The 25,111-nt window shown below is 43.7% G+C and overlaps 1 protein-coding gene across 1 annotated transcript; it reads left to right on the top strand.

The window, feature by feature from the left end:
- Positions 1–1,053: 1,053 nt before the first annotated feature.
- On the top strand, positions 1,054–24,869 carry oct2 (organic cation transporter 2). The gene is given in 7 exon segments (XM_038966958.1): positions 1,054–1,515; positions 5,549–5,811; positions 6,124–6,274; positions 7,692–7,792; positions 8,541–8,755; positions 9,206–9,314; positions 24,752–24,869. Coding segments are annotated over 7 exon segments (1,419 nt in total).
- The last annotated feature ends 242 nt before the right edge of the window (positions 24,870–25,111 follow it).

The following is a 25,111-nucleotide window of genomic DNA, read 5'->3' as shown; positions in this document are numbered from 1 at the left end:
GTAGGGAGGCGAGCAGGCCAGAGGTGGATGAACGCAGTGCCCTTGTTTGGGTGTAGGGCCTGATCAGAGCCTGATCAGAGCCTGAAGGTACTGAGGTGCCGTTCCCCTCACAGCTCCGTAGGCAAGCACCATGGTCTTGTATACAAAAGGAAAACAAGGTCAGGAACGTGACAATAGGCCTCTCCCTTGAAGTCAACTACAGGCAGAAAATACTTCAGACTGTCAACCTATACAGATTTAGAATCTTAATTTGAGCCAGTTTGCTTCAGCAGGAAAATAATAATGTAGCAACAAGACATTTTAATTATTATGTGGATTGTAATTAATGTACATTTTTGTTGGGGAAAATCAATCAAAGTGTAAATTACAACCTGCAGAATCTTTTTAAAATCTCAAATACACTATGAGTTTTACATTTCTTGCACTGCAGAAAAGTTCTGCAACAGGGTGATCAAGTTAAGATCATACATCTGTACACATGGTGTTGTATCAAGTTCAATTTACATTAGCCTACTGAGCCCACAGTTCTGCTTTGGTCATAACACCCCTTTCTTGAGTGTCTTCTCCTTCTCCTTGAGGGACTTTGAACAAGTCTCTAGACTAGCCCCACCTCTACTTCTACATATGTAGGATATTCATTCATTTGAGCCAGTTTGCTACAGCAGAAAAATTATCCTGAAGAAAAAGGAAATGTGAATTATTATAATTAAATGTTGTTGTTTTTTATACGGGTTGTTAACATTTTGTTAGGGCAAATCAAGTCTGACATTTCAAAGTGGAAATTACAAACTTTAAAAGCCTTTTTAAACATTGAATACACTACAAGTTTGCATTTCCTGCTGTGCACAGGACAATAATCAGCAGCAACAGAGTGATCAAATTAAGATTCTACATCTGTAGTAAGGTAAAATTACGCATGGAGTCAACCGAACCAAATGATTGATTTGAACAAAAGGAGTGCCTTGTCAAATTACTTGACCCTATCTTTAAAATGATGGTGAGCCCTCCTCGCCACCAGTGACATCTGTCAACCCAAGATAAAATAATAAAACAATGCCGAATTTAGATGACCTGTTCGTCCACATCGGAAATTACGGACCATACCAAAGGAGAATCACTGTCCTCGGATCTCTGCCGGTGCTGACCTTCGCGTTCGTCCTCGTAGGAGTCGTGTTCTTGGGGAACACTCCCGTGCACTGGTGCCGGACCTCCGGGACAGAGCGCATCCAGGATGAATGTGACTGGACAGACAAGGAGCTGCGTGAACTCACCGTCCCGCTGTTGGATGAGTCGGGGCAGGGCGCATTGGGCGCCTACAGCCGCTGCCAGAGGTTCGATGTGGCCTGGAAGTTCTGGAACGGCAGCCAGAGCAACTGCAGTGACCTCACCGACTGGCCCTTGATTTCTAATCTCACCCAGTTACCGGTAGTCGCGTGCGACAGAGGCTGGGTGTTTGATCCGTCTCGCACTACTATCGTTTCAGAGGTAAATTTGGTCTTCAAAAACCCCCGCAGTGTCTGGAAGTTCAGGAGATCAAATTCTACTAAGAAATAATTGAATGAATGAATTCATTTTATTTAACCTTCATTTTATCAGGGAGTCATACTGAGATGAAAGGTATATTTTACAGATGAGCCCTGAATTAAATTACAGAAAATACACACATCAATATAAATACAAAATGCAAGCAGAAAGAAAAACATGGTCATAAAAAACGAAGATATTAATCTCTTAAAAGGTCCTCAATCAGGATTCTGAATTGACCTAGAGGCACCAAAACAGCACATTTCAGTACATTTTGAATACTGTTCCTCAATTAAGATACAATAACTAAAAGCTGATTTACATAATTAGTGACCAAAGGAATTTTCAGAGTTATCCATCCCTGAGACCAGGGGTGGTAACTCCTCTGTCTGAGGTTAAGTGATGCTGTTAGGTCCAGTGGGATTTTTTTGTAAAAGGACTTTATAAATGAAAACATAGCAATGTATCAACCTACATGCCATCAAAGAGGGACAACCAACTTTCTAGAATGCAGTGATGAGTGCTAAAACCGTTGCCCATAATGAAGTGCAGTGTATTATAATAAACTGCATCTAACAGCTTTAATGAAGTAGCAGCTGTGTTCATATAGATGACAGTGGAGGATGATGAGGGGAGGATGGCTCATAATAATGCCTGGAACGGAGCAAATGGAATGGCAACCGTGTGTTTGATACCATTCTATTCATCAGCCATTACCACCAGCCCGTCTTCACAAATGAACGTGCCACCAACCTCCTGTGATAGATGCTGTCGCCGTAGTCTTGGACAGATAGGAACTTTGACTGAATAACTTGCTTTATACTACTTATCGAGAGGCATAACCTATTTGTATAGAAACCTATTTTTATTCTCAGCTTCTTAAGTATATTTAAAACCAAATACTTTTAGATTTATTTACTGGGTGACTTTCACTTTTACTTAGTCATTTTCTATTAACTCATCAATATGCTTTTTAAAAGACAGCTTTTCATCTATCCAGGGACATGATCAATATGGACACCATCCAAAGTACATATGCTCAAATCATCAGAGCTGTTTTTATGGTGCTCTAGAGAATAACATATACTTAGTTTTACCTATATTCACTAATGTAGTACTAATGCACCGAGACTGCCACGCAGCTCCCCTTGGACTGCCGTGCAGAGCACAGAATAAATATCACTCCACAGAGAGAAGCACCAGATTGAATTTCACTCAACTTTCTAGAGTTTTCCCTGTTAGTTAAGACTATCGACGTTTCCCTTAACTGTGACAACTGTGATCGAATCAACGAAATATTAACCACTTTCAATGCAACATAACGAAACAAAACGAACTATGCAAGATATTTTGTTGTAGGCAGAACGCATCAGAGTTGGATTCTATTGCACATGCCTCAGCTGTACTGTGCACAGACTCGTGCGGAATAACCAATCAGAGCTGCAGTAGGCCTTTATGCAAATAGGCCATTGCCATATATGGATCTGTGTCATTTACTTGTACAGCAGGAGCGGTCGCGAGTAGATGCGCTTGTCATGAGATCAAAGAGAGAGCTGCATGTAGCCACATGTGCACATTTTGTTCATATCCTTTGCTAGTTAGTGAGTTATTAGCTCAGTTATAGATCATTTGTAGTCAGCAAGGGAAGTGATTGCTTCCTACAAGAGCACAAAACATGTGCATTTCTAGACATCTTTGAAAAGCAATACAGGTGAATATATTTTTTTGTCTTAAAGGGGCAGTGTTGTATTTTGAGACAGGCTTGAATAAACTAAGTAGCCAATAGGCAGAGGGTAGCATAATTTGTTTTATTCTCTGTAATACTCGTGGTTTCTTCCATCAAACAACACAACAACATTTTCTGTCACCTCCTTATCTAAAGGACAAGTGGATAAACAGATGTATGTCAAGCCCTGCATATCTTTTTCAAAAGTCTCATAGACACCACACATTGGCTTCTACTGTAGGCTGAATGATAGAACAGCTATTTCCATGTTAAAATATTATGGGATGCATTTTCTCTATAGTTTTTGATGGTAGTCCAGTCTGGTATGCCTACATTACGATCAAATAGCCACGGTAGCCTACTTGTCAACTGTTAAAACTGTAACTTAAAGCGGGTACTGCCTCAGTGGTCACAGTCAACAAGTGCAGGAAGTTGCACAGAATTCTTTATTCTACAGACATGTCGATATTGTTAGTCTAAAAAGTAAAGGACCCAAACCTTTCGTAATATCCAGGAAACCTGATTTAACACCATCAGTAGATATACATTGAGTTCTGTCTGTCATGTAATTTTTTAACCAGTTACATGCAGCCTGGTTTAGGCCAATTGAGGAGCCTCTGAATTAGCAGTGAGTGATCATCAGTATCCAAAGCCTTTGACAGGTCAATGAAAAGGGCAGCAGAATGTTGACTTTTATCCATACAGGTAACCACATCATCTATAACTCAGGATGCAGCAGAGATAGTGCTATGACCTGGTCTGGAACTTGACTCATGTACATTTAGAATAGATTTCAAAATTACATAGACACAGACACTTGCATACACACAAGCGATAACATACACACTATACACACAGTGTAACTTCCAGCACGTGTTGACTGTGACCACTGAGGCAGTATCCGCTTTAAGTTACAGTTTTAACAGTTGACATATGCACTATACACACACACAATTACATACGCACTATACACACATGTGCACATGGATTTTGTGTTGTAGATACAGTGCCTTCGGATAGTATTCAGACCCATTGAATTTTTCCACATTTTGTTACGTTACAGCCTTATACTTATTTAATTTTTTTATTCCCTCATCAATCTACACACAATACCCCATAATGACAAAGCAAAAACAGTTTTTTTTTTTTAAATGTACATATGTATTCAGACCCTTTACTCAGTAATTTGATGAAGCCCCTTTGGCAGCGATTACAGTCTTGAGTCTTCTTGGGTATGATGTTACAAGCTTGGCACACCTGCATTTGGGGAGTTTCTCCCATTCTTCTTTTCAGATCCTCTCAAGCTCTGTCAGGTTGGATGGGAAGCGTTGCTGCACAGCTATTTTCAGGTCTCTCCAAAGATGTTCGATCAGGTTCAAGTCTGGGCTCTGGCTGGGCCACTCAATGACGTTCAGAGACTTGTCCTGAAGCCACTCCTGCGTTGTCTTGGCTGTGTGCTTAGGGTCATTGTCCTGCTGGAAGGTGAACCTTCGACCCAGTCTGAGGTTCTGAGTGCTCTGGAGCACGTTTTCATCAAGGATCTCTCTGTACTTTGCTCCGTTCATCTTTGCCTCAATCCTGACTAGTCTTCCAGTTACTGCCGCTGAAAAACATCCGTACAGCATGATTCTGTCACCACAATATTTCACCCTTGGGATGGTGCCAGATTTGCTCCAGACGTGACGCTTGGCATTCAGGCCAAAGAGTTCAATCTTTTCATCAGAGCAGAGAATCTTATTTCTCATGGTCTGAGAGTCTTTAGGTGTCTTTTGGCAAACTCCAAGCGGGCTGTCATGTGCCTTTTACTGAGGAGTGGCTTCCGTCTGGCCACTGCACCATAAAGTCCTGATTGGTGGAGTTCTGCAGAGATGGTTGTCCTTCTGGACGCTTCTCCCATCTCCACAGAGGAACTCAAGAGCTCTGTCAGAGTGACCCTCAGGTTCTTGGTCACTTCCCTGACCAAGGCCCTTCTCCCCCGATTGCTCAGTTTGGCTTGGTGGCCAGCTCTAAGAAGAGTCTTGGTGGTTCTAAACTTCTTCCATTTAAGAATGATGGAGGCCACTGGGTTCTTGGAAAGGTGTGTGCCTTTCCAAATCAGTCACATGGCAGTCACACATAATATCACTGAAACACATGGGTATTGTTTCTACAAAGTAAAAATGTATTAATAATATATGCAAAATTATAAATCGCAGAACACAAAAACAGAACACAGAAACACAGAAAAATAGGAACACAGGAACACAGTCCATACAAGGTTTTTAGGTAGAAAGTCAGTGTCCATGTTTTAGTGTTCAGAGGAATGATGTGGGAGGTTTTGTGCTCCGTTCTGTACCGGCTCCTGCTTTGACGGTTCTGTTATTGTGGTCTGTCTTGTTTTTGTCTTTGATAGTCATTGAGTTCTTTGGCTCAAACAACCGGAAGTTTGTCTCATTGGTGTCCCGTACCTTTTATTCCACTGGGATGGCCATCCTCCCTCTCTTGGCATACTTCTTGCCCTTCTGGAAAACCCTGCAGCTGGCCATGAGACTCCCCTGCTTCATCTTCATCACTTACTTTTGGTAATATGTCAATATTTCTGCACACACACGCACGCACGCACGCACGCACCCCTGCACGCACGCACGCACGCACGCACGCACGCACGCACGCACGCACGCACGCACGCACGCACGCACGCACGCACACACACACACACACACACACACACACACACACACACACACACACACCAAGTAGGTGACAGATGGAATATTATACTTTATAAATATGCAATCTACCTAGATGATCCTATAGTGTGTGGTGGGTAAAACCTAAGAAATTAAGCTGATTATTATTATTATTAAAATATTAAAATATATTTTCCATTTCAGGGTCATTCCAGAATCTCCTCGCTGGTTGTTGTCACAACGAAGAACCAAAGAGGCTATGAGGATCGCTAAAAACATTACCAAGTGCAATAAGAGAACTGTCCCGGAGAATTTTAGAGAGGTGGCCTACTTTTGATTTCTGAAACATCTTGTTGTGCTTCAGGGAGCTCTCTTCGGAGTAGTGTCTGAAACATCTTGTTGTGCTTCAGGGAGCTCTCTTCGGAGTAGTGTCTGAAACATCTTGTTGTTCTTCAGGGAGCTCTCTTTGGAGTAGTGTCTGAAACATCTTGTTGTGCTTCAGGGAGCTCTCTTCGGAGTAGTGTCTGAAACATCTTGTGCTTCAGGGAGCTCTCTTCGGAGTAGTGTCTAAACATCTTGTTGTGCTTCAGGGAGCTCTCTTCGGAGTAGTGTCTGAAACATCTTGTTGTGCTTCAGGGAGCTCTCTTCGGAGTAGTGTCTAAACATCTTGTTGTGCTTCAGGGAGCTCTCTTTGGAGTAGTGTCTGAAACATCTTGTTGTGCTTCAGGGAGCTCTCTTCGGAGTAGTGTCTGAAACATCTTGTTGTGCTTCAGGGAGCTCTCTTCGGAGTAGTGTCTGAAACATCTTGTTGTGCTTCAGGGAGCTCTCTTCGGAGTAGTGTCTAAACATCTTGTTGTGCTTCAGGGAGCTCTCTTCGGAGTAGTGTCTGAAACATCTTGTTGTGCTTCAGGGAGCTCTCTTCGGAGTAGTGTCTGAAACATCTTGTTGTGCTTCAGGGAGCTCTCTTCGGAGTTGTGTCTGAAACATCTTGTTGTGCTTCAGGGAGCTCTCTTCGGAGTAGTGTCTGAAACATCTTGTTGTGCTTCAGGGAGCTCTCTTCGGAGTAGTGTCTAAACATCTTGTTGTGCTTCAGGGAGCTCTCTTTGGAGTAGTGTCTGAAACATCTTGTTGTGCTTCAGGGAGCTCTCTTCGGAGTAGTGTCTGAAACATCTTGTTGTGCTTCAGGGAGCTCTCTTCGGAGTAGTGTCTGAAACATCTTGTTGTGCTTCAGGGAGCTCTCTTCGGAGTAGTGTCTAAACATCTTGTTGTGCTTCAGGGAGCTCCCTTCAGAGTAGTGTCTGAAACATCTTGTTGTGCTTCAGGGAGCTCTCTTCGGAGTAGTGTCTAAACATCTTGTTGTGCTTCAGGGAGCTCTCTTCGGAGTAGTGTCTGAAACATCTTGTTATGCTTCAGGGAGCTCTCTTCGGAGTAGTGTCTAAACATCTTGTTGTGCTTCAGGGAGCTCTCTTTGGAGTAGTGTCTGAAACATCTTGTTGTGCTTCAGGGAGCTCTCTTCAGAGTAGTGTAAACTGCGATCTACAGTAGATGGAAGATGGGAGGCTGATATGTACTGTAGAACTGAATGAGCACACAGTTAGTGCAACAGTTTATCAATCCTAAATATATTTTTTCAGCCTTTTTTAAAATATTTTTATTATCCGGACATGGTTAGCTGGGGGCGGGGGGGGGGGGGGGGGGGGTGTATCATCAGGCATATCATCAGGCATATAACTTATCACATATCAGTCTTTTTTCTGTTTGATCCTCTGGAGGAGAAGCAGGAGCAGGAGGCAGAGATAAGTCGTCCGTCATTCATGGATCTGTTTAGGACGTCCAACATGAGGAAAAACACTCTGATCCTCATCTACGCTTGGTAAGAGACAAGCCAACTGGGCAACAAGATATCACGGTCTCACTTAAGTATTTAACGTTTGTCCAGTGCGGGGATAAACGTGAAATTTCAAAGGTCAAGTTTAGGCATTAATTCCCGAATTTTTAAGGTAAATGTTAAGGTTTGAGATAGGGTTGAAACAGAATAAATTTAAACCAGTGCCGAGCTCTGGGATTGAACCTGTGACCTTTCCTCTATCCCATCCACAACACATACATTTTTTGTCAATGGTTGTGTGGTGATGTCTACAAACAAAATGAATGCACAATGAAAGGCTTTGAATGTAAAACTGGTTTTGTTACAAGTGTTACCAGTTTGGATGTTTGTACTAAGAGTTTAGAAAATTCACCACATTCACCAAATAACTGTCATAGCTGGTGCCAGACACATTTGAAATGGAATGTGCACTGTACATGATGTTTACTGTTCCACTCAAAGAGTTTTTTGTAAAAGAGTAGGCTACATACAGATGCAGTTTGCATCATATCATGCTGCACTCAACTGGAGAAAAATATTTTACTGCATTTAATTGAACAAATGCCACACATCCTCATCATCACCATGGAAATGAAATGATGCTGTGCCAGGTGAGTGCCGCATGCTGTTCTGTGACGTCAAAAAAGACTTTATCTGTACATGAAGTCCTCAGATCAATTGATCCAAAACATCACCCTGTCTCTGTCATGGGCTACGTTCCACACGAACCTCTCACTGCTGGTCTTCCTCCAAGGTTCACGAGCGCAGTGGTTTTCCAAGGGCTGGTTCTCCACCTGGCGATCACTGGAAACAATATCTTCCGGGATTTCTTCATCTCTGCAGCCGTGGAGCTGCCCACCGGCCTCATCTTCTACCTGTTGGTGGACAGGGTTGGACGGAGACCTCTCATGGCTGTGTCTAACTTCATAGGAGGAGTCGCCTGCCTCATAGTGCCCTTCGTCTCAGTAGGTGAGTAGGTATTTTAATGTATTATTTGAAATAGAGAATAGAGACTTGTCCACTTTCTGCATTATTATATTATTAAGCTCAGAATACAGATGTTATTGTAGAGGGGAGAACGTGAGAAGTGGTTGGGGTGGGATTCAATCCCACGTTGCTCCTGGTGGTGGCTTTTCAAGCTGAAGATGGAGGTCAACCAATTAAAACTCAGTTACACAACTCTGATGATAACTGACATGGTGAAGCTCAGACTGAAAATAATAGATTCTGAGAGTTGCTTTCCCCCCTTTTATTCGTTTTTATTTTCCTCTCTTTATTTCTGATCGTTTACTTTGGTTATGAGATTATCTGTTGTATTCCCATCCTTAACATTTCCGGGATGACCATTCTGCTTAGTTTGGCCGTTAAAATATGATGGGTAGTTGAATCTATTCACCCTTCTCTTTTCATCTTCCATAGACTATCTGTGGCTGAAGAAAGCCATAGCAATCATTGGGAGGCTTTCTGTCACCATTGGATTTGAGACCGTCAATTTTGCCAACTCTGAGCTGTATCCAACACCTCTCAGGTGAGAGTGAGACCAAATAATAACATCAAACTCAAGTCATTAATGCTGCTCAATCCTAACGTTTTTACAACCTGGATTACATACTGGTAGTCAATGTTGAAGTACTCGGACCCGTCTCGGTCTCGGTTTCCATTCAGTCAGCACATAAAACCGCTTCACCAGTCCAAATATATACACCTTTATTTAAACATTAATATCTTAACAGCTTTGTCTATTATAGACATGTTTGTGAAGTGGCAAACCTATAGGCCTTCAGTAAGTGACAGGTTGGTGATTCTGAAAGGACAGCAGCCCATCTGTAACTCATGTAGGATAGGACACTTTTTGTAAAGCAGAAAGGGACAGTGTAGTGGAGGGTGTACACAGGTGGGCATTGAGTATACTCACTTCTTAATCCCTACTGATGTGTATCAAAGTAGTGTAGTGGTGTATGATTTATCAGTTATGTAATACAAAAGAGAAATTGTGCACAAAGTAGCCTACACAATCGCAAAGCACGTGGAATATATTCACATGCGCACCGCACACAAAGCCTAGTTTCAACAGAATCTGCAGGCAGCAAGAGTGTTCAGCTCTCAACTGGTTTTGGCATGGAATGACATCGATGTTATTCCATGCCAAAATCAGCCAGGACCTGACAGACCCACCCACTGGGGAGTCAGGACCGGACAGGCCCACCTACTGGCTGGCTCCCCATTGGGTGGGCCTGTCAGGTCCTGACTCCCCATTGGGTGGGCCTGTGTCCACCCAGGCCCATCCATGTCTACACCCCCCATTGTTGCCTTAGTTAGCATTTACTGGTCGATATCATGAATTGAAAGGTCTTTCCTACCCTACCGGCTACCGATGTCATTCCATGCCAAAATCAGCCAGAACCTGACAGGCCCACCCAATCAGATTGATGTGGTTTAAGCATTGTTGAGGACTTAGACCATCAAATGTTTGCATTTTTTCTATAAAAACAAAATGGTGATTTTGAGAGTGAAAATCTGACAAATCTATAGGAAAACACAGTACATTTCACTCAGGGGGCCTTTCTCTGTCATGGGCTACATTCTACATGAACCTGTCACTGCTGGTCTTCCTCCAAGGTTCACGAGCGCAGTGGTTTTCCAAGGGAGGTCCACATGAACCTCTCCATGATTGATTGGACATTGATTGGACATGAATGTTTGGTAACTTTCTGGCAAAATTAGAGTATACCCAAATCTCCAGGCACCACTACTACATTGGATAGGGCTGATGGAAAGACAGCAGTCACACACAGCATGATGTTAAAGGATAAGCAGTCCATAAACTCTGACATTGTAAACCAGTAGGTCCCAATGATAATAGTACAAAAACACAACCATTAAGCGTTTCCCAATCGAAATGTACAACTAGTACTTCCCATTGCACAACAATGTCACATTTAGCACACACAATTTTATTTAAAAAGCAAGTCAGTTAAGAACAAATTCTTATTTTCAATGACAGCCTAGGAGCAGTGGGTTAACTACCTTGTTCAGCGGCAGAACAACAGCTTTTCACCTTGTCAGCTCAGTGATTCGATCTTGTCCAACGCTCTAACCACTAGGGTACCTACCGCGCCGGGGACCTAAAGTTTGAAGTGGAACTGACAATGTTTTAAATACTTTGCAGATATGAAACAAACAAACAATCATAATATCAGTCCAAAATATAAGATTCCCAATTTATCCTACTGCTACTTATCCAACTTCATAAGAGATTTTAAAATATGTTCTATTTGACTCAACGTTCCATGACGTACAGTAAGGCATTGTTGTCAGAATAGATGGATGCAGTTCAATGCATGATCAAAATAATTCACCAATACAAAACAAATATTGCTATCAGGTTGTAAATCACAGGTGGTCTGGTACATTGTTTGCTGCCTCCATTCGTGTTGTACTGTTTCAGTTTCAATGACTCAATATTCTGGACAAAAACGGACGAATGTAACTAAGGCTGGGAATGTCAATACAATCTAACTAGTAAGGGTAATGATCACAAGTCAGAAAAATATACATCTTCAGGGTTAACTCTTTCCTTTCCAACAAAAACTCGAGAGATTAAATCAGAACATCATTAAAAATCATAATATAATGATAATTATTATTATAATAATTATTTTATAAATCCTTAGCCATTCTCTAAAGGAGTAGAAGGCCCATTGATCCCCACTGTGTTTGGGTTAGTAATAATTTGTAGAGTGGCTTTCCCCCCAGAATGCATTTATTCACTATTCTAAATGTCTAAAGCAGGGGTGTCAAACTCATTCCACGGAGGGCCTAGTGTCTGCAGGTTTTTGGTTTTTCCTTTCAATAAAGCCCTAGACAACCAGGTGTGGGGAGTTCCTAACTAATTAGTGATGTTAATTCATCAATCAAGTACAAGGGAGGAGCGAAAACCCGCAGACACTCGGCCCCCCGTGGAATGAGTTTGACACCTGTGGTCTAAAGGATCCATATGTTGTTCTGAAACATGAACACAGAAATACTGGACATTTAGAATTCTTATTATGATGGTGATTTGACAAAATTACAGTCATGGTCTTGAAATGGACTCCCATTTTTTTGATCTCGGTCTTCTCCGGTCTTGGTCTTGAATCAGTCTCGCTTTAGGCGGTCTCGAACACAACACTGCTGTTAGTACTACAGTTGAAGTTGGAAGTTTACATACACCTTAGCCAAATACATTTAAACTCAGTTTTTCACAATTCTTGACATTTAATCCTAGTAAAAATTCCCTGTCTTAGGTCAGTTAGGATCACCACTTTATTTCAAGGATGTGAAATGTCAGAATAATAGTAGAGAGAATGATTTATTTCAGCTTTTATTTCTTTCATCACATTCCTAGTGGGTCAGAAGTTTACATACACTCAATTAGTATTTGGTAGCATTGCCTTTAAATAGTTTAACTTGGGTCAAACGTTTCGGGTAGCCTTCCACAAGTTCCCACAATAAGTTGGGTGAATTTTGGACCATTCCTCCTGACAGAGCTGGTGTAACTGGGCCAGGTTTTTAGTCCTCCTTGCTCGCACACGCTTTTTCAGTTCTGCCCACACATTTTCTATGGGATTGAGGTCAGGGCTTTTCTGATGGCCACACCAATACCTTGACTTTGTTGTCCTTAAGCTGTTTTGCCACAACTTTGGAAGTATGTTTGGGTTCATTGTCCATTTGGAAGACTCATTTGCGACCAAGCTTTAACTTCCTGACTGATGTCTTGATGTTGCTTCAATATATCCACATCATTTTCCTTCCTAATGATGCCATCTATTTTGTGAAGTGCACCAGTCCCTCCTGTAGCAAAGCACCCCCACCACATGATCTTGCAACCCCCGTGCTTCACAGTTGGGATGGTGTTCTTCGGCTTGCAAGCCTCCCCTTTTTCCTTCAAACATAACAATGGTCATTATGGCCAAACAGTTCTATTTTTGTTTCATCAGACCAGAGGACATTTCTCCAAAAAGTACGATCTTTGTCCCCATGTGCAGTTGCAAACCGTAGTCTGGCTTTTTTATGGCGGTTTTGGAGCGGTGGCTTCTTCCTTGCTGAACGGCCTTTCAGGTTATGTCGATATAGGACTTGTTTTACTGTGGATATAGATACTTTTGCAATTGTTCTCTCCATTATCTTCACACGGTCTTTTGCTGTTGTTCTGGGATTGATTTGCACTTTTCGCACCAAAGTACATTCATCTCTAGGAGACAGAACGCATCTCCTTCCTGAGCGGTATGACGGCTGTGTGGTCCCATGGTGTTTATACTTGCGTACTATTGTTTGTACAGATGAACGTGGTACCTTCAGGCGTTTGGAAACTGCTCCCAAGGAGGAACCAGACTTGTGGAGGTCTACAATTTTTGGCTTCTAAAGCCATGACATAATTTTCTGGAATTTTCCAAGCTGTTTAAAGGCACAGTCAACTTAGTGTATGTAAACTTCTGATCCACTGGAATTGTGATACAGTGAATTATAAGTGAAATAATCTGTCTGTAAACAATTGTTGGAAAAATGACTTGTGTCATGCACAAAGTAGATGTCCTAACCGACTTGACAAAACTATAGTTAGTTAACAAGAAATTTGTGGAGTGGTTGAAAAACGAGTTTTAATGACTCCAACCTAAGTATATGTTTACTTCCGACTTCAACTGTTCCTGCTGCTGGGTTGTTGCCCTCCTACGGCCTCCTCCACGTCTCCTGATGTACTGGCCTGTCTCCTGGTAGCGCCTCCATGCTCTGGACACTACGCTGATAGACACAGCAAACCTTCTTGCCACAGCTCGCATTGATGTGCCATCCTGGATGAGCTGCACTACCTGAGCCACTTGTGTGGGTTGTAGACTCCGTCTCATGCTACCACTAGAGTGAAAGCACCACCAGCATTCAAAAGTGACCAAAACATCAGCCAGGAAGCATAGGAACTGAGAAGTGGTCTGTGGTCACCACCTGCAGAACCACTCCTTTATTCGGGGTGTCTTGCTAATTGCCTATAATTTCCACCTTTTGTGTATTCCATTTGCACAACAGCATGTGAAATGTATTGTCAATCAGTGTTGCTTCCCAAGTGGACAGTTTGATTTCACAGAAGTGTGATTGACTTGGAGTTACATTGTGTTGTTTAAGTGTTCCCTTTATTTTTTTGAGCAGTGTACCTCAACTGGTATGCCATCCAGCCCTAGAGTTTTCCCGGACTTGAGGCTTTAATTGCGTCTAGGAGTTCCTCCTCTGTAATTAGGCCTTCACATGATTCTTTCTGTATTGCTAATTACTATACACTATTAATAAAGAAAAAATCCTTACAATTAACTTCAGTTAATGGAGATGGAGGAGACTGAAATGAAAACATATGCTTAAAGTATTTTGCTTCTTCTTTCAAAATATAATTTGGTGAATCATCGATGACTCTGTCATTTGTAACAAGTTTCTGTATATTTTTGGTAGCATTTCTATGTTGATGATTAAAGAATATTTTGGTGCATTTTTCCCCATATTCCATCCAGTTTGCTTTATTTCTATAATATATTACACTTGATCTTTCTTGAATAAGTTCCTCCATTTCTTTTAGTTTTTCCTCTAACTTATTCTGTGCCTGTGTTATAGTTTTTATTGCTATCTATCTGTATTGTTTGTTCCTCTATTTCCTTTTTTAAGATGAACTATTTTGACCTAAATTGTTTTTGTCTTAAAGGTGATTATTGAATTGCATGGCCTCTAAAGGCATATTTAAAAGTGTCCCCATACAATAAGGGGATCTGCTGTACTTATGTTATGCAGGAAAAAGTCAATTATAAATTCTGTTTTGGTTAAAAACAAGTTGTCATCCAGAAGGCTTTGATTACATTTCCAATATCCTCACCCTCGCGGAAATTCTGTAAGAGTAATGTGTATACCAATTATTTGATGGTCCAACCACATTCGGTCCCCTATCAACACTCTTTTGACTTTTGGTGCCAGAGAAATTTATATTAGAAAGTAGTCAAAACAACTACCTTGACTGAGCCTCCGCCATGTATATCTCACTAGGTCAGGATATTAAACCTCCGCCATGTATATCTCACTAGGTCAGGATATTAAACCTCCGCCATGTATATCTCACTAGGTCAGGATATTAAACCTCCATGTATATCTCACTAGGTCAGGATATTAAACCTCCATGTATATCTCACTAGGTCAGGATATTAAACCTCCGCCATGTATATCTCACTAGGTCAGGATATTTAAGCCTCCGCCATGTATATCTCACTAGGTCAGGATATTTAAGCCTCCATATATCCAATAGTTACAATTAGTAATTTCCTTAAATAAGTGCATGAGGGTGATAGTTTGTAGTGTGATTTCCCTTACGGTCCATTGAGGTACTTAAAACCGTATTATAATCTCCCACCATAATAACTGAGTCATGTATTGCCTTTTAAAGACACGTGGATCATCATTATTTGGACCATATAGAGTAATACGCCAAATCTGTTTATGGTCGATTAGCATATTTAAAAGGATCCACCTTCCTTGCTGATCTGTTTGAACAGTTTTCACATTCTGATCTAAATGATTGTTAATTAATATCATCACCCCTTTTGAGTTTCTTTGCACATGGAAGAAAGATATTTCGTTCGTCCGTCCCCCCCAGTCCTTTTTCCATACAACTTCGCATAAAGGTGTAGAATGAGTTTCCTGTAAGCAATAGATATTATATTCCTTCTCTTTTAGCCAGGTAAATACTGATCATATTTTCTTATTGTCTGCTAAGCCATTACAATTATAACTAGCTATACTTATTTCACCGTTTACCATAATGAAATACATGTTTTGATTATACTTACCATAAAATATGTTTGTAAACTTACCATTAATAAGTACCATGATAACTGAGTGTAGCTGGGTCTAAGTAAACATCTAATTGTCCTCCAATATTCCACCATCTAAAACCTCCCCCTATCCCAAGTTGGGTTGTTGTCCCAGTGAGGGCTCTCAAGTGGCGCAGTGGTCTAAGGCACTGGGCAAGAGGCATCACTACAGTCCCTGGTTCAATTCCAGGCTGTATCACATCTGGCTGTGATTAGGAGTCCCATAGGGCAGCGCACAATTGGCCCAGCGTCGTCCAGGTTTGGCCGGGATAGGCCGTCATTGTAAATAATAATTTGTTCTTAACTGACTTGCCAGGTTAAATAAAGGTTCAATAAAAAAACAATAAACTGTCTGACCATCTCTGTACATATGGATCCTAGGGTTTTTAAGAGATAGGGGCCAATCCTTTATAAAGAGCACATGGTGCCATCTACAGTAAAGAACTAGATCCGCAGTCAACATCATTTGGAATGCCTTCGCCTCGATTCTACTGCATCTAGTTATTTAAAAAAATATATATATTAAAACATCTTGCATATCTTAATTTATTCCCAAAATTGACAAATAATAAGCGTAATAATATAAGCACTTCTAGGAAGGATTGTATAACAAGGGCTGGCAGTAGGAATTCTACATTTTTGTCAACAGATGTGGGATGCATACACTCACTCACCCCACCCCTCCCAAACAAACACGTTTGCTCCTCTCTCCTCTTCCACCCATAGATCAACATACCCAGCACTGCCACTACCTAGGTGGGGTACTCCACTGGAATTCCCACCTGCTAAGTACGAGGTCATCAAGTTTCTCATTAGCAGCTTTGAGAAAATCCTTGTATATTATGCTCACCCATCTGGCGGCTTTGGCTTTTGGACCTATCCTGTCAGGCAGGGTTTCAGACTCTTGAGGGGGCAGTGCTACTTTAGTGGGTCTCTGACTGCGTTCACCTTTCTGTCTCGGCTGCGTGCAGGCTACTTGCAGTAGGCCTATAAAGTGGATAAGGACTTCTCCTTAGTGGGTGGGTCGCTCAGGTGCGTGTCTAGGATATAGGGTTGGCAATAGCATTCATTGTTTTGTGTTTTAAATAAGATTTAATTGGTTGTTCATGTGTATTAAGGTATTTGTTCTATTGTGAGTTACTACTGGAAGCGTCAAGAGCAGTCACAAACAGTGCCTTACATTAATGATGTGGTTGAATGGTCTGGATTGAAGGCCTGTAACACATACTGGTGGAGATCACATATATCCATCAGAAGCGGACTCCACTCAAGCGTGATAACTTCCCGGACGCCACTAAAGGAGGGTGGAATGTGCTCATACATACTGTAGCAAGCTGGGGCTGACTTTTAGGGTTCAGGGTAACTACTGTATCTTCATGATTCAGATCAATGATTGAACTGTATGTGTAGGGTACACTGCACCAGACGCCCCCTGAATACACTAGCTGCATCTCATTGCCTCAAGAGTGACTGAATATACTTTTTTCATGAGAAGATATTGTGAATAGACTTTGATGATTAGGCTTGTACGGGGGGGGGGGGGGGGGGGGGTACCATAAACCACACGGTGTAGGGGTTTTCCCAGTTTTTCATAGGCATACATCCCATACCAGATTACCCACACTAGTTAACTATGAAATGAACTAGGACACTGCCCACTTTTACAGTAAAAACAATAGCTATTGGGCCCATAGACTTGGTGATGTTGATTTTATTGTTGATATTGTTATGCTATAATATTGTACACAGGAAGTGCAATATGTATTATTATAGAATCAAGTCATCTGGGTAGCAGCTACGATCAATCAAGTCATCTGGATAGCAGCTACGATCAATCCAGTCATCTGGGTAGCAGCTACGATCAATCAAGTCATCTGGGTAGCAGCTACGATCAATCAAGTCATCTGGGTAGCAGCTACGATCAATCCAGTCATCTGGGTAGCAGCTACGATAAATCCAGTCATCTGGGTAGCAGCTACGATCAATCCAGTCATCTGGGTAGCAGCTACGATCAATCCAGTCATCTGGGTAGCAGCTACGATCAATCCAGTCATCTGGGTAGCAGCTACGATCAATCAAGTCATCTGGGTAGCAGCTACGATCAATCCAGTCATCTGGGTAGCAGCTACGATCAATCAAGTCATCTGGGTAGCAGCTACAATAATTTGATTAAGAGGCCAGTCTATTGTTGTCATGGTCACACATAACAAGGGTGCGATGACCCGCCACTAACAGAGGTGAGGAGGCGTCCCAGGGCCTGCTGCTAGAGAAAGTCATTACGTTATTATGTTTAGGCATTCAGAGTTGTACTACAGATGGGTTATACAGGAGACACAGGAATAGGCTTTGGATTTGCTCTCTTGTAATTGCAGGATAGCGCACTGGAGGAAGAGTGTGGCCAATGAAAGGATTATTTTGAAGACAAAACACTGTCCCTTTAGTATTTACTGGGTTGACGGACAGGGAAGGAAGAGTGGTGGAGGTTAGCTGATATCATCCAACATTGGAACTGGACCTGTTTGAGACCAGTCTGGACCTCAATAATAGAATCAATAGAATCTATATTTAATCTTCACTGAACAGAAATATAAACACAACATGTAAAGTGTTGGTCCCATGTTTCATGACCTGAAATTGTCCATATGTATAAAAATATTATTTCTCTCAAATTTTGTTTACATCCTTACTGGTGAACATTTCTCCTTTGCCACGATAATCCATCCACCTGACAGGTGAGACATATCAAGAAGCTGATTAAACAGCATGATCATTACTCAGGTGCATCTTGTGCCTTTTTAAAATGTGCAGTTTTGTCACACAACACAATGCCATAGATGTCTCAAGTTTTGAGGGAGCGTGCAATTGGCATGCTGACTGCAGGAATGTCCACCAGAGCTGTTGCCAGATAATTGAATGTTAATTTCTACGACCACGACCATAACGTCGTTTTATAGAATTTGACAGTATGTCCAACCAGCCTGACAACCGCAGACCACGTTACCACGCTAGCCCAGGACCTCCACATCCGGCTTCTTCAGCTGCGGGATCGTCTGAGTCCAGCCACCGGACAGCTGATGAAACTGTGGGTTTGCACAACCAAAGAATTTCTGCACAAACTGTCTCAGAGAAGCTCATCTGCGTGCTCGTCATCTTGACCTGACTGCAGTTCAGCGTCGTAACCGACTTCAGTGGGCAAACACTCACCTTTAATGTCCACTGGCACACTGGAGAAGTGTGCTCTTCACGGATGAATCCCAGTTTCAACTGTACCGGGCAGATGGCAGAGTGCCCCATGGTGGCGGTGGGGTTATAGTATGGGCAGGCATAAGCTACGGACAACGAACACAATTGCATTTTATCGATGGCCATTTGAATGCACAGAGATACCGTGACGAAATCCTGAGGCCCATTGTTGTACCATTCATCCCCCACCATCACCTCATGTTTCAGCATGATAATGCACGGTGTTGCAAGGATCTGTACACAATTCCTGGAAGTTGAAAATATCCCAGTTCTTCCATGGTCTTCATACTCACCAGACATGTCACCCTGGATTAATGTGTACGACAGCGTGTTCCAGTTCCCACCAATATCCAGAAACGTTGCACAGCCATTGAAGAGGAATGGGACAACATTCTACAGGTCACAATCAACAGCCTGATCAACTCTATGTGAAGGAGATATGTCGTGCTGCATGAGGCAAATGGCAGTCACAACAGATACTGACTGGTTTTCTGATCCATGCCCCTACCTTTTTTTAAGGCATCTGTGATTAACAGATGCATATCTGTATTCCCAGTCATGTGAAATCCATAGATTAGGGCCTAATGAATTTATTTAAATTGGCTGTTTTCCTTATGTGAACTGTAACTCAATAAAATATTTTAAATTGTTGCATGTTGTGTTTATATTTTTGTTCATTGTATATACAGGACAACTGGGAATAGTGTCCTTCTAGCTAGGGAACTAGATTAAGCTGCGGGATGATTTTTCTCGGAGTGGGTGGTCGGGGCCGGAATATAATTATAATATTTTTTACACTGCAAATTGACCACAACTAAACCCAAAAAGAGATTGTATTTAAGAAAAAAAAACAGTTAATACCTCGATTACAATGAGACACGATCATATATGTCTATTTTTGTGTGTGTGGAAATACCTGGTGAACAGATACCCCCCCCCAAAAAACATTTTAACACGCAAGATTTTGTTCTGTTCTGAGATTACGCTTTTACTAGTTTCTGTCACTCTCTATTCCTACCACCAGATGGCGTACTGAACAACCTGATGGGTGACATGTGCTGTGCTGCCAGGTCAATGTGCTGCTCTGCTGCCAGGTCAACGCAGCCCTCACCATCCAGCTGTTCTCCCAGCTCTTCCACTCCACCAGCGCCTGGCTCTATGCACACTCACAAGACCATATACACTATATACACACACTCACACACTACACTGACACTCTCACACAAAACCCCCACCCATTCACACTACATACAGTGCATTCAGAAAGTATTCAGACCCCTTGACTTTTTCCACATTTTGTTACGTTACAGCCTTAATCTAAAATGGATTAAATAGTTTTCCCCCCTCATAAATCTACACACAATACCCCATAATGACCAAACAAAAACAGGTTTAGACATTTTTGCAAATGTATTACTGTCACGTTCCTGACCTGTTTTCCCTTGTTTTTGTATTTGTTTAGTATGGTCAGGGCGTGAGTTGGGGTGGGCATTCTATGTTGTGTGTCTAGTTTGTCTGTTTCTGTGTTCAGCCTAATATGGTTCTCAATCAGAGGCAGCTGTCAATCGTTGTCCCTGATTGAGAATCATATATAGGTGGCTTGTTTTGTGTTGGGGATTGTGGGTGGTTGTTTCCTGTCTCTGTGTTTGTGTTCTGCACCAGATAGGACTGTCTCGGTTTTCACGTTTGTTGTTTTGTATTGTTGTAAGTATTCACAGTTCGTTAAATTAAACATGTTGAACACTAACTGCGCTGCATTTTGGTCCTCTCCTTCATCCCAGGAAGAAAGCCGTTACAGAACCACCCACCAAACCCGGACCAAGCAGCAGTAGCAGGAGAGGCTGCTGCAGCAGCAGCAGCAGCAGCAGCAGGAGAGGCTGCACTATTTGGAGGAATGGACATGGGAGGACGAATTAGACGGCAAAGGACCCGGGGCAGAGCCAGGGGAATATCGCCGCTCCAAAGAAGAGCTGGAGGCAGCGAAGGCGGAGAGGCGCTATTATGAGGCGCTCGCACGGCAGAGCGGCTGGAGGCCCGAGAGGCAGCCCCAAAAATTTCTTGGGGGGTGGCACACGGGGAGTGTGGCAGAGTCAGGAGTCAGACCTGAGCCAACTCCCCCTGCTTACCGTAAGGAGCCGGTCAGGGCGGAATTGGAGGTGAGCGACGCAGAGACAGTGAAGGAGTTAATGGGGAAATTGGAGGAGAGAGTTATGAGGGAGGTGCTGGTTTGGTGCATGAGGCATGACATCCGCCCGACTGAACGTGTCGGGGAGTTGATGTCACCGGGAACAGCTCTCCATACTCGTCCTGAGGTGCGTGCTAGCCGTCTGGTTAAGACTGTGCCAGCCTCACGCACCAGGCCTCCTGTGCGCCTCCCTAGCCCTGCACGTCCTCTGCCAGCTCGGCGCTACAGCTCTCTCAGCCGTGCTTCCAGTGGAGAGAGAGGGCGTCGTACCAGGCAGGCACCGTGTTATGCGGTGGAGCGCACGGTGTCCCCGGTGCGTGTGCTTAGCCCGGTGCGCAACATCTCAGCTCCCCACATCTGCCGGGCTAGGGTGAAGATCCAGCCAGGGCGGATGGTGCCAGCCCTGCTCTCAAGACCTCCAGTACGCCTTCACGGTCCGGTCTGTCCAGTACCACCAGTGCCTACACCACGCACCATGTTTCCAGTGCGTCTCCAGAGCCCTGTTCCTCCTCCACGCACTCTCCCTGCGGTGCGTGTCTCCAGCCCAGTACCTCCAGTTCCGGCACCACGCACCAGGCCTACTGTGCGCCTCAGCAGGTCAGAGTCGGTCGTCTGCCCAGCGCCGTCTGAGCCATCCGTCTGCCCAGCGCCATCTGAGCCATCCGTCTGCCCAGCGCCATCTGAGCCATCCGTCTGCCCAGCGCCATCTGAGCCATCCGTCTGCCCAGCACCATCTGAGCCATCCGTCTGCCCAGCGCCATCTGAGCCGTCCGTCTGCCCAGCGCCATCTGAGCCGTCCGTCTGTCCCGAGCCGTCAGAGCCGTTCGTCAGTCAGGAGCCGCTAGAGCCGTTCGTCAGTCAGGAGCCGCCAGCCAGTCAGGAGCCGCCGGAGCCGCCAGCCAGTCAGGAGCCGCCGGAGCCGCCAGCCAGTCAGGAGCCGCCGGAGCCGCCAGCCAGTCAGGAGCCGCCGGAGCCGCCAGCCAGTCAGGAGCCGCCGGAGCCGCCAGCCAGTCAGGAGCCGCCGGAGCCGCCAGCCAGTCAGGAGCCGCCAGCCAGTCATGAGCCGCCCTCCAGTCATGAGCCGCCCTCCAGTCATGAGCTGCCCTCCAGTCATGAGCTGCCCTCCAGTCATGAGCTGGCCTTCAGTCATGAGCTGCCCTTCAGTCATGAGCTGCCTTCCAGTCATGAGCTGCCTTCCAGTCATGAGCTGCCTTCCAGTCATGAGCTGCCCTCCAGTCATGAGCTGCCCTCCAGTCATGAGCTGCCCCTCAGCCCGGAGCTGCCATTAGTCCGGAGCTGCCCTTCAGTCCAGAGCTGCCTCTCTGTCCGGAGCTGCCCCTCTGTCCGGAGTTGCCCCTCTGTCCGGAGTTGCCCCTCTGTCCTGAGCTGCCTCTCTGTCCTGAGCTACCTCTCTGTCCTGAGTTACCTCTCTGTCCTGAGCTACCTCTCTGTCCTGAGTTATCTCCTCTATTTAGGAGGGACCTTTGGGAAGGTTCCTAGACCAGGGTCGGGGGCGAGGGTCACCACTCAAAGGACGCTAAGGAGGGGGACAAAGACAATGGTGGAGTGGTGTCCTCGTCCTGCGCCGGAGCCGCCACCGCGGACAGATGCCCACCCAGACCCTCCCCTTGAGTTTTAGGGGTGCGCCCGGAGTTCGCACCTTGAGGGGGGGGGGGTTCTGTCACGTTCCTGACCTGTTTTCCCTTGTTTTTGTATTTGTTTAGTATGGTCAGGGCGTGAGTTGGGGTGGGCATTCTATGTTGTGTGTCTAGTTTGTCTGTTTCTGTGTTCAGCCTAATATGGTTCTCAATCAGAGGCAGCTGTCAATCGTTGTCCCTGATTGAGAATCATATATAGGTGGCTTGTTTTGTGTTGGGGATTGTGGGTGGTTGTTTCCTGTCTCTGTGTTTGTGTTCTGCACCAGATAGGACTGTCTCGGTTTTCACGTTTGTTGTTTTGTATTGTTGTAAGTGTTCACAGTTCGTTAAATTAAACATGTTGAACACTAACTGCGCTGCATTTTGGTCCTCTCCTTCATCCCAGGAAGAAAGCCGTTACAATTACAAATAAAAAACGGAAAAATCACATTTACATAAGTATTCAGACCCTTTACTCAGTACTTTGTTGAAGCACCTTTGGCAGCGATTACAGGCTAGAGTCTTCTTGGGTATGACACAACAAGCTTGCCACAACTGTATTTGGGGAGTTTATCCCATTCTTCTCTGCAGATCCTCTCAAGCTCTGTCCGGTTGGATGGGGAGCGTCGCTGCACAGCTATTTTCAGGTCTTTCCAGAGATGTTTAATCATGTTCAAGTCCAGGCTCTGGCTGCGCCACTCAAGGACATTCAGAGACTTGTCCCAAAGCCACTCCTGCGTTGTCTTGGCTGTGTGCTTAGGGTCGTTTTCCTGCTGGAAGGTGAACCTTTGCCCCAGTCTTAGGTCCTGAGCGCTCTGGAGCAGGTTTTCATCAAGGATCTCTCTGTACTTTGCTCCATTCATCTTTCCCTCGATCCTGACTAGTCTCTCAGTCCCTGCCTCTGAAAAACATCCCGACAGCATGATGCTGCCACCACCATGCTTCACCATAGGGATGGTGCCAGGTTTCCTCCAGACGTGATGCTTGGCATTCAGGCCAGAGTTCAATTTTGGTTTCTCTTGTTTCTCATGGTCTGGGAGTCCTTTAGGTGACTTTTAGCAAACTCCAAGCGGGCCATCAAGTGCCTTTTACTGAGGAGTGGCTTCCGTCTGGTCACTCTACCATAAAGACCTGATTGGTGGAGTGCTGCAGAGTTGGTTGTCCTTCCGGAAGGTTCTCCCATCTCCACAGAGGAACTTTGGAGCTCTGTCTGAGTGACCATCGGAGTCTTGGTGGTTCCAAACTTCTTCCATTTCAGAATGATGGTGGCCACTGTGTTCTTGGGGACCTTCAATCCTACAGACATTTTTTGGTACCGTTCCCCAGACACAATTCTGTCTCGGAGCTCTACGGACAATTCCTTCGACCTCATGGCTTGATTTTTTGCTCTGACACGCACTGTCAACTGTGGGACCTTATATAGACAGGTGTCTGCCTTTTCAAATCATGTCCAATCAATTAAATTTACCACAGGTAGATTCCAATCAAGTTGTAGAACATCTCAAGGATAATCAATGGAAACGGGAGTCTCATAGCAAAGGGTCTGAATACTTATGTAAATAAGGTATTTCTGTTTTTGATATACATTTGCAAAATTTCTAAAAACCTGTTTTCACTTTGTCATTATGGGGTATTGTGTGTAAATCAATGAGGGAAAATGTTAGTATAAGGCTGTAATGTAACAAAATGTGGAAAAAGGGAAGGGGTCTGAGTACTTTCCCAATGCACTGCACATGTATGTTTAATTTGATTAGATTTTACTGTGTCTTGGCTTATTTGTGTGTTTTTTAATTATATTTTATTCATCAATTTATTGCCTCCTGTTGTTTTTATCTTGCTTATTTTATTTGACTGTAAAGGTCATGACATAACATCAGATACATTATAAAGCAATTAGAAGGATTTATAATGGCTTATTCATGGAAGTTATTGTAAAGTGTAACCAAAAAACACAGGTTTTCTCAAATACCCCTTATGTCTTCCTATATACCATGAACCCTGCGCTCCAGGGTGTGATTGACAGGGTGGTGTCTGCTGCAGAGGCCAGTGCTGATGAGGTGGTGCATAGTGAAGGGCGGGACCTCCAGCTGGAGGAGGGGCCAGACCTCCACTTCCCCTTGCTGCTCTCTGAGGATGGCTAATCCTATGACACGGTCAGAGGCATCCCACAGGGCTTCAGAGAGTTCCTAGAGCCTATCTGTCCCAAGGGTACTCTTGTAATCTAGCAAAAAGACAGTGGTGTAAAGTACTTAAGTGAAAATACTTTAATGTACTACTTATGTAGTTTCTTGAGGTATCTGTACTTTACTATTTATATATTTATTTAACTTTTAACTTTTACTTCACTACATTCCTAAAGAAAATAATGTACTTTTTACTCCAT

This window comes from Salvelinus namaycush, chromosome 28, assembly GCF_016432855.1.
Source record: "Salvelinus namaycush isolate Seneca chromosome 28, SaNama_1.0, whole genome shotgun sequence".
In the NCBI taxonomy this organism is placed as follows: domain Eukaryota; kingdom Metazoa; phylum Chordata; class Actinopteri; order Salmoniformes; family Salmonidae; genus Salvelinus; species Salvelinus namaycush.
This window is presented reverse-complemented; position numbering and strand designations above follow the sequence as displayed.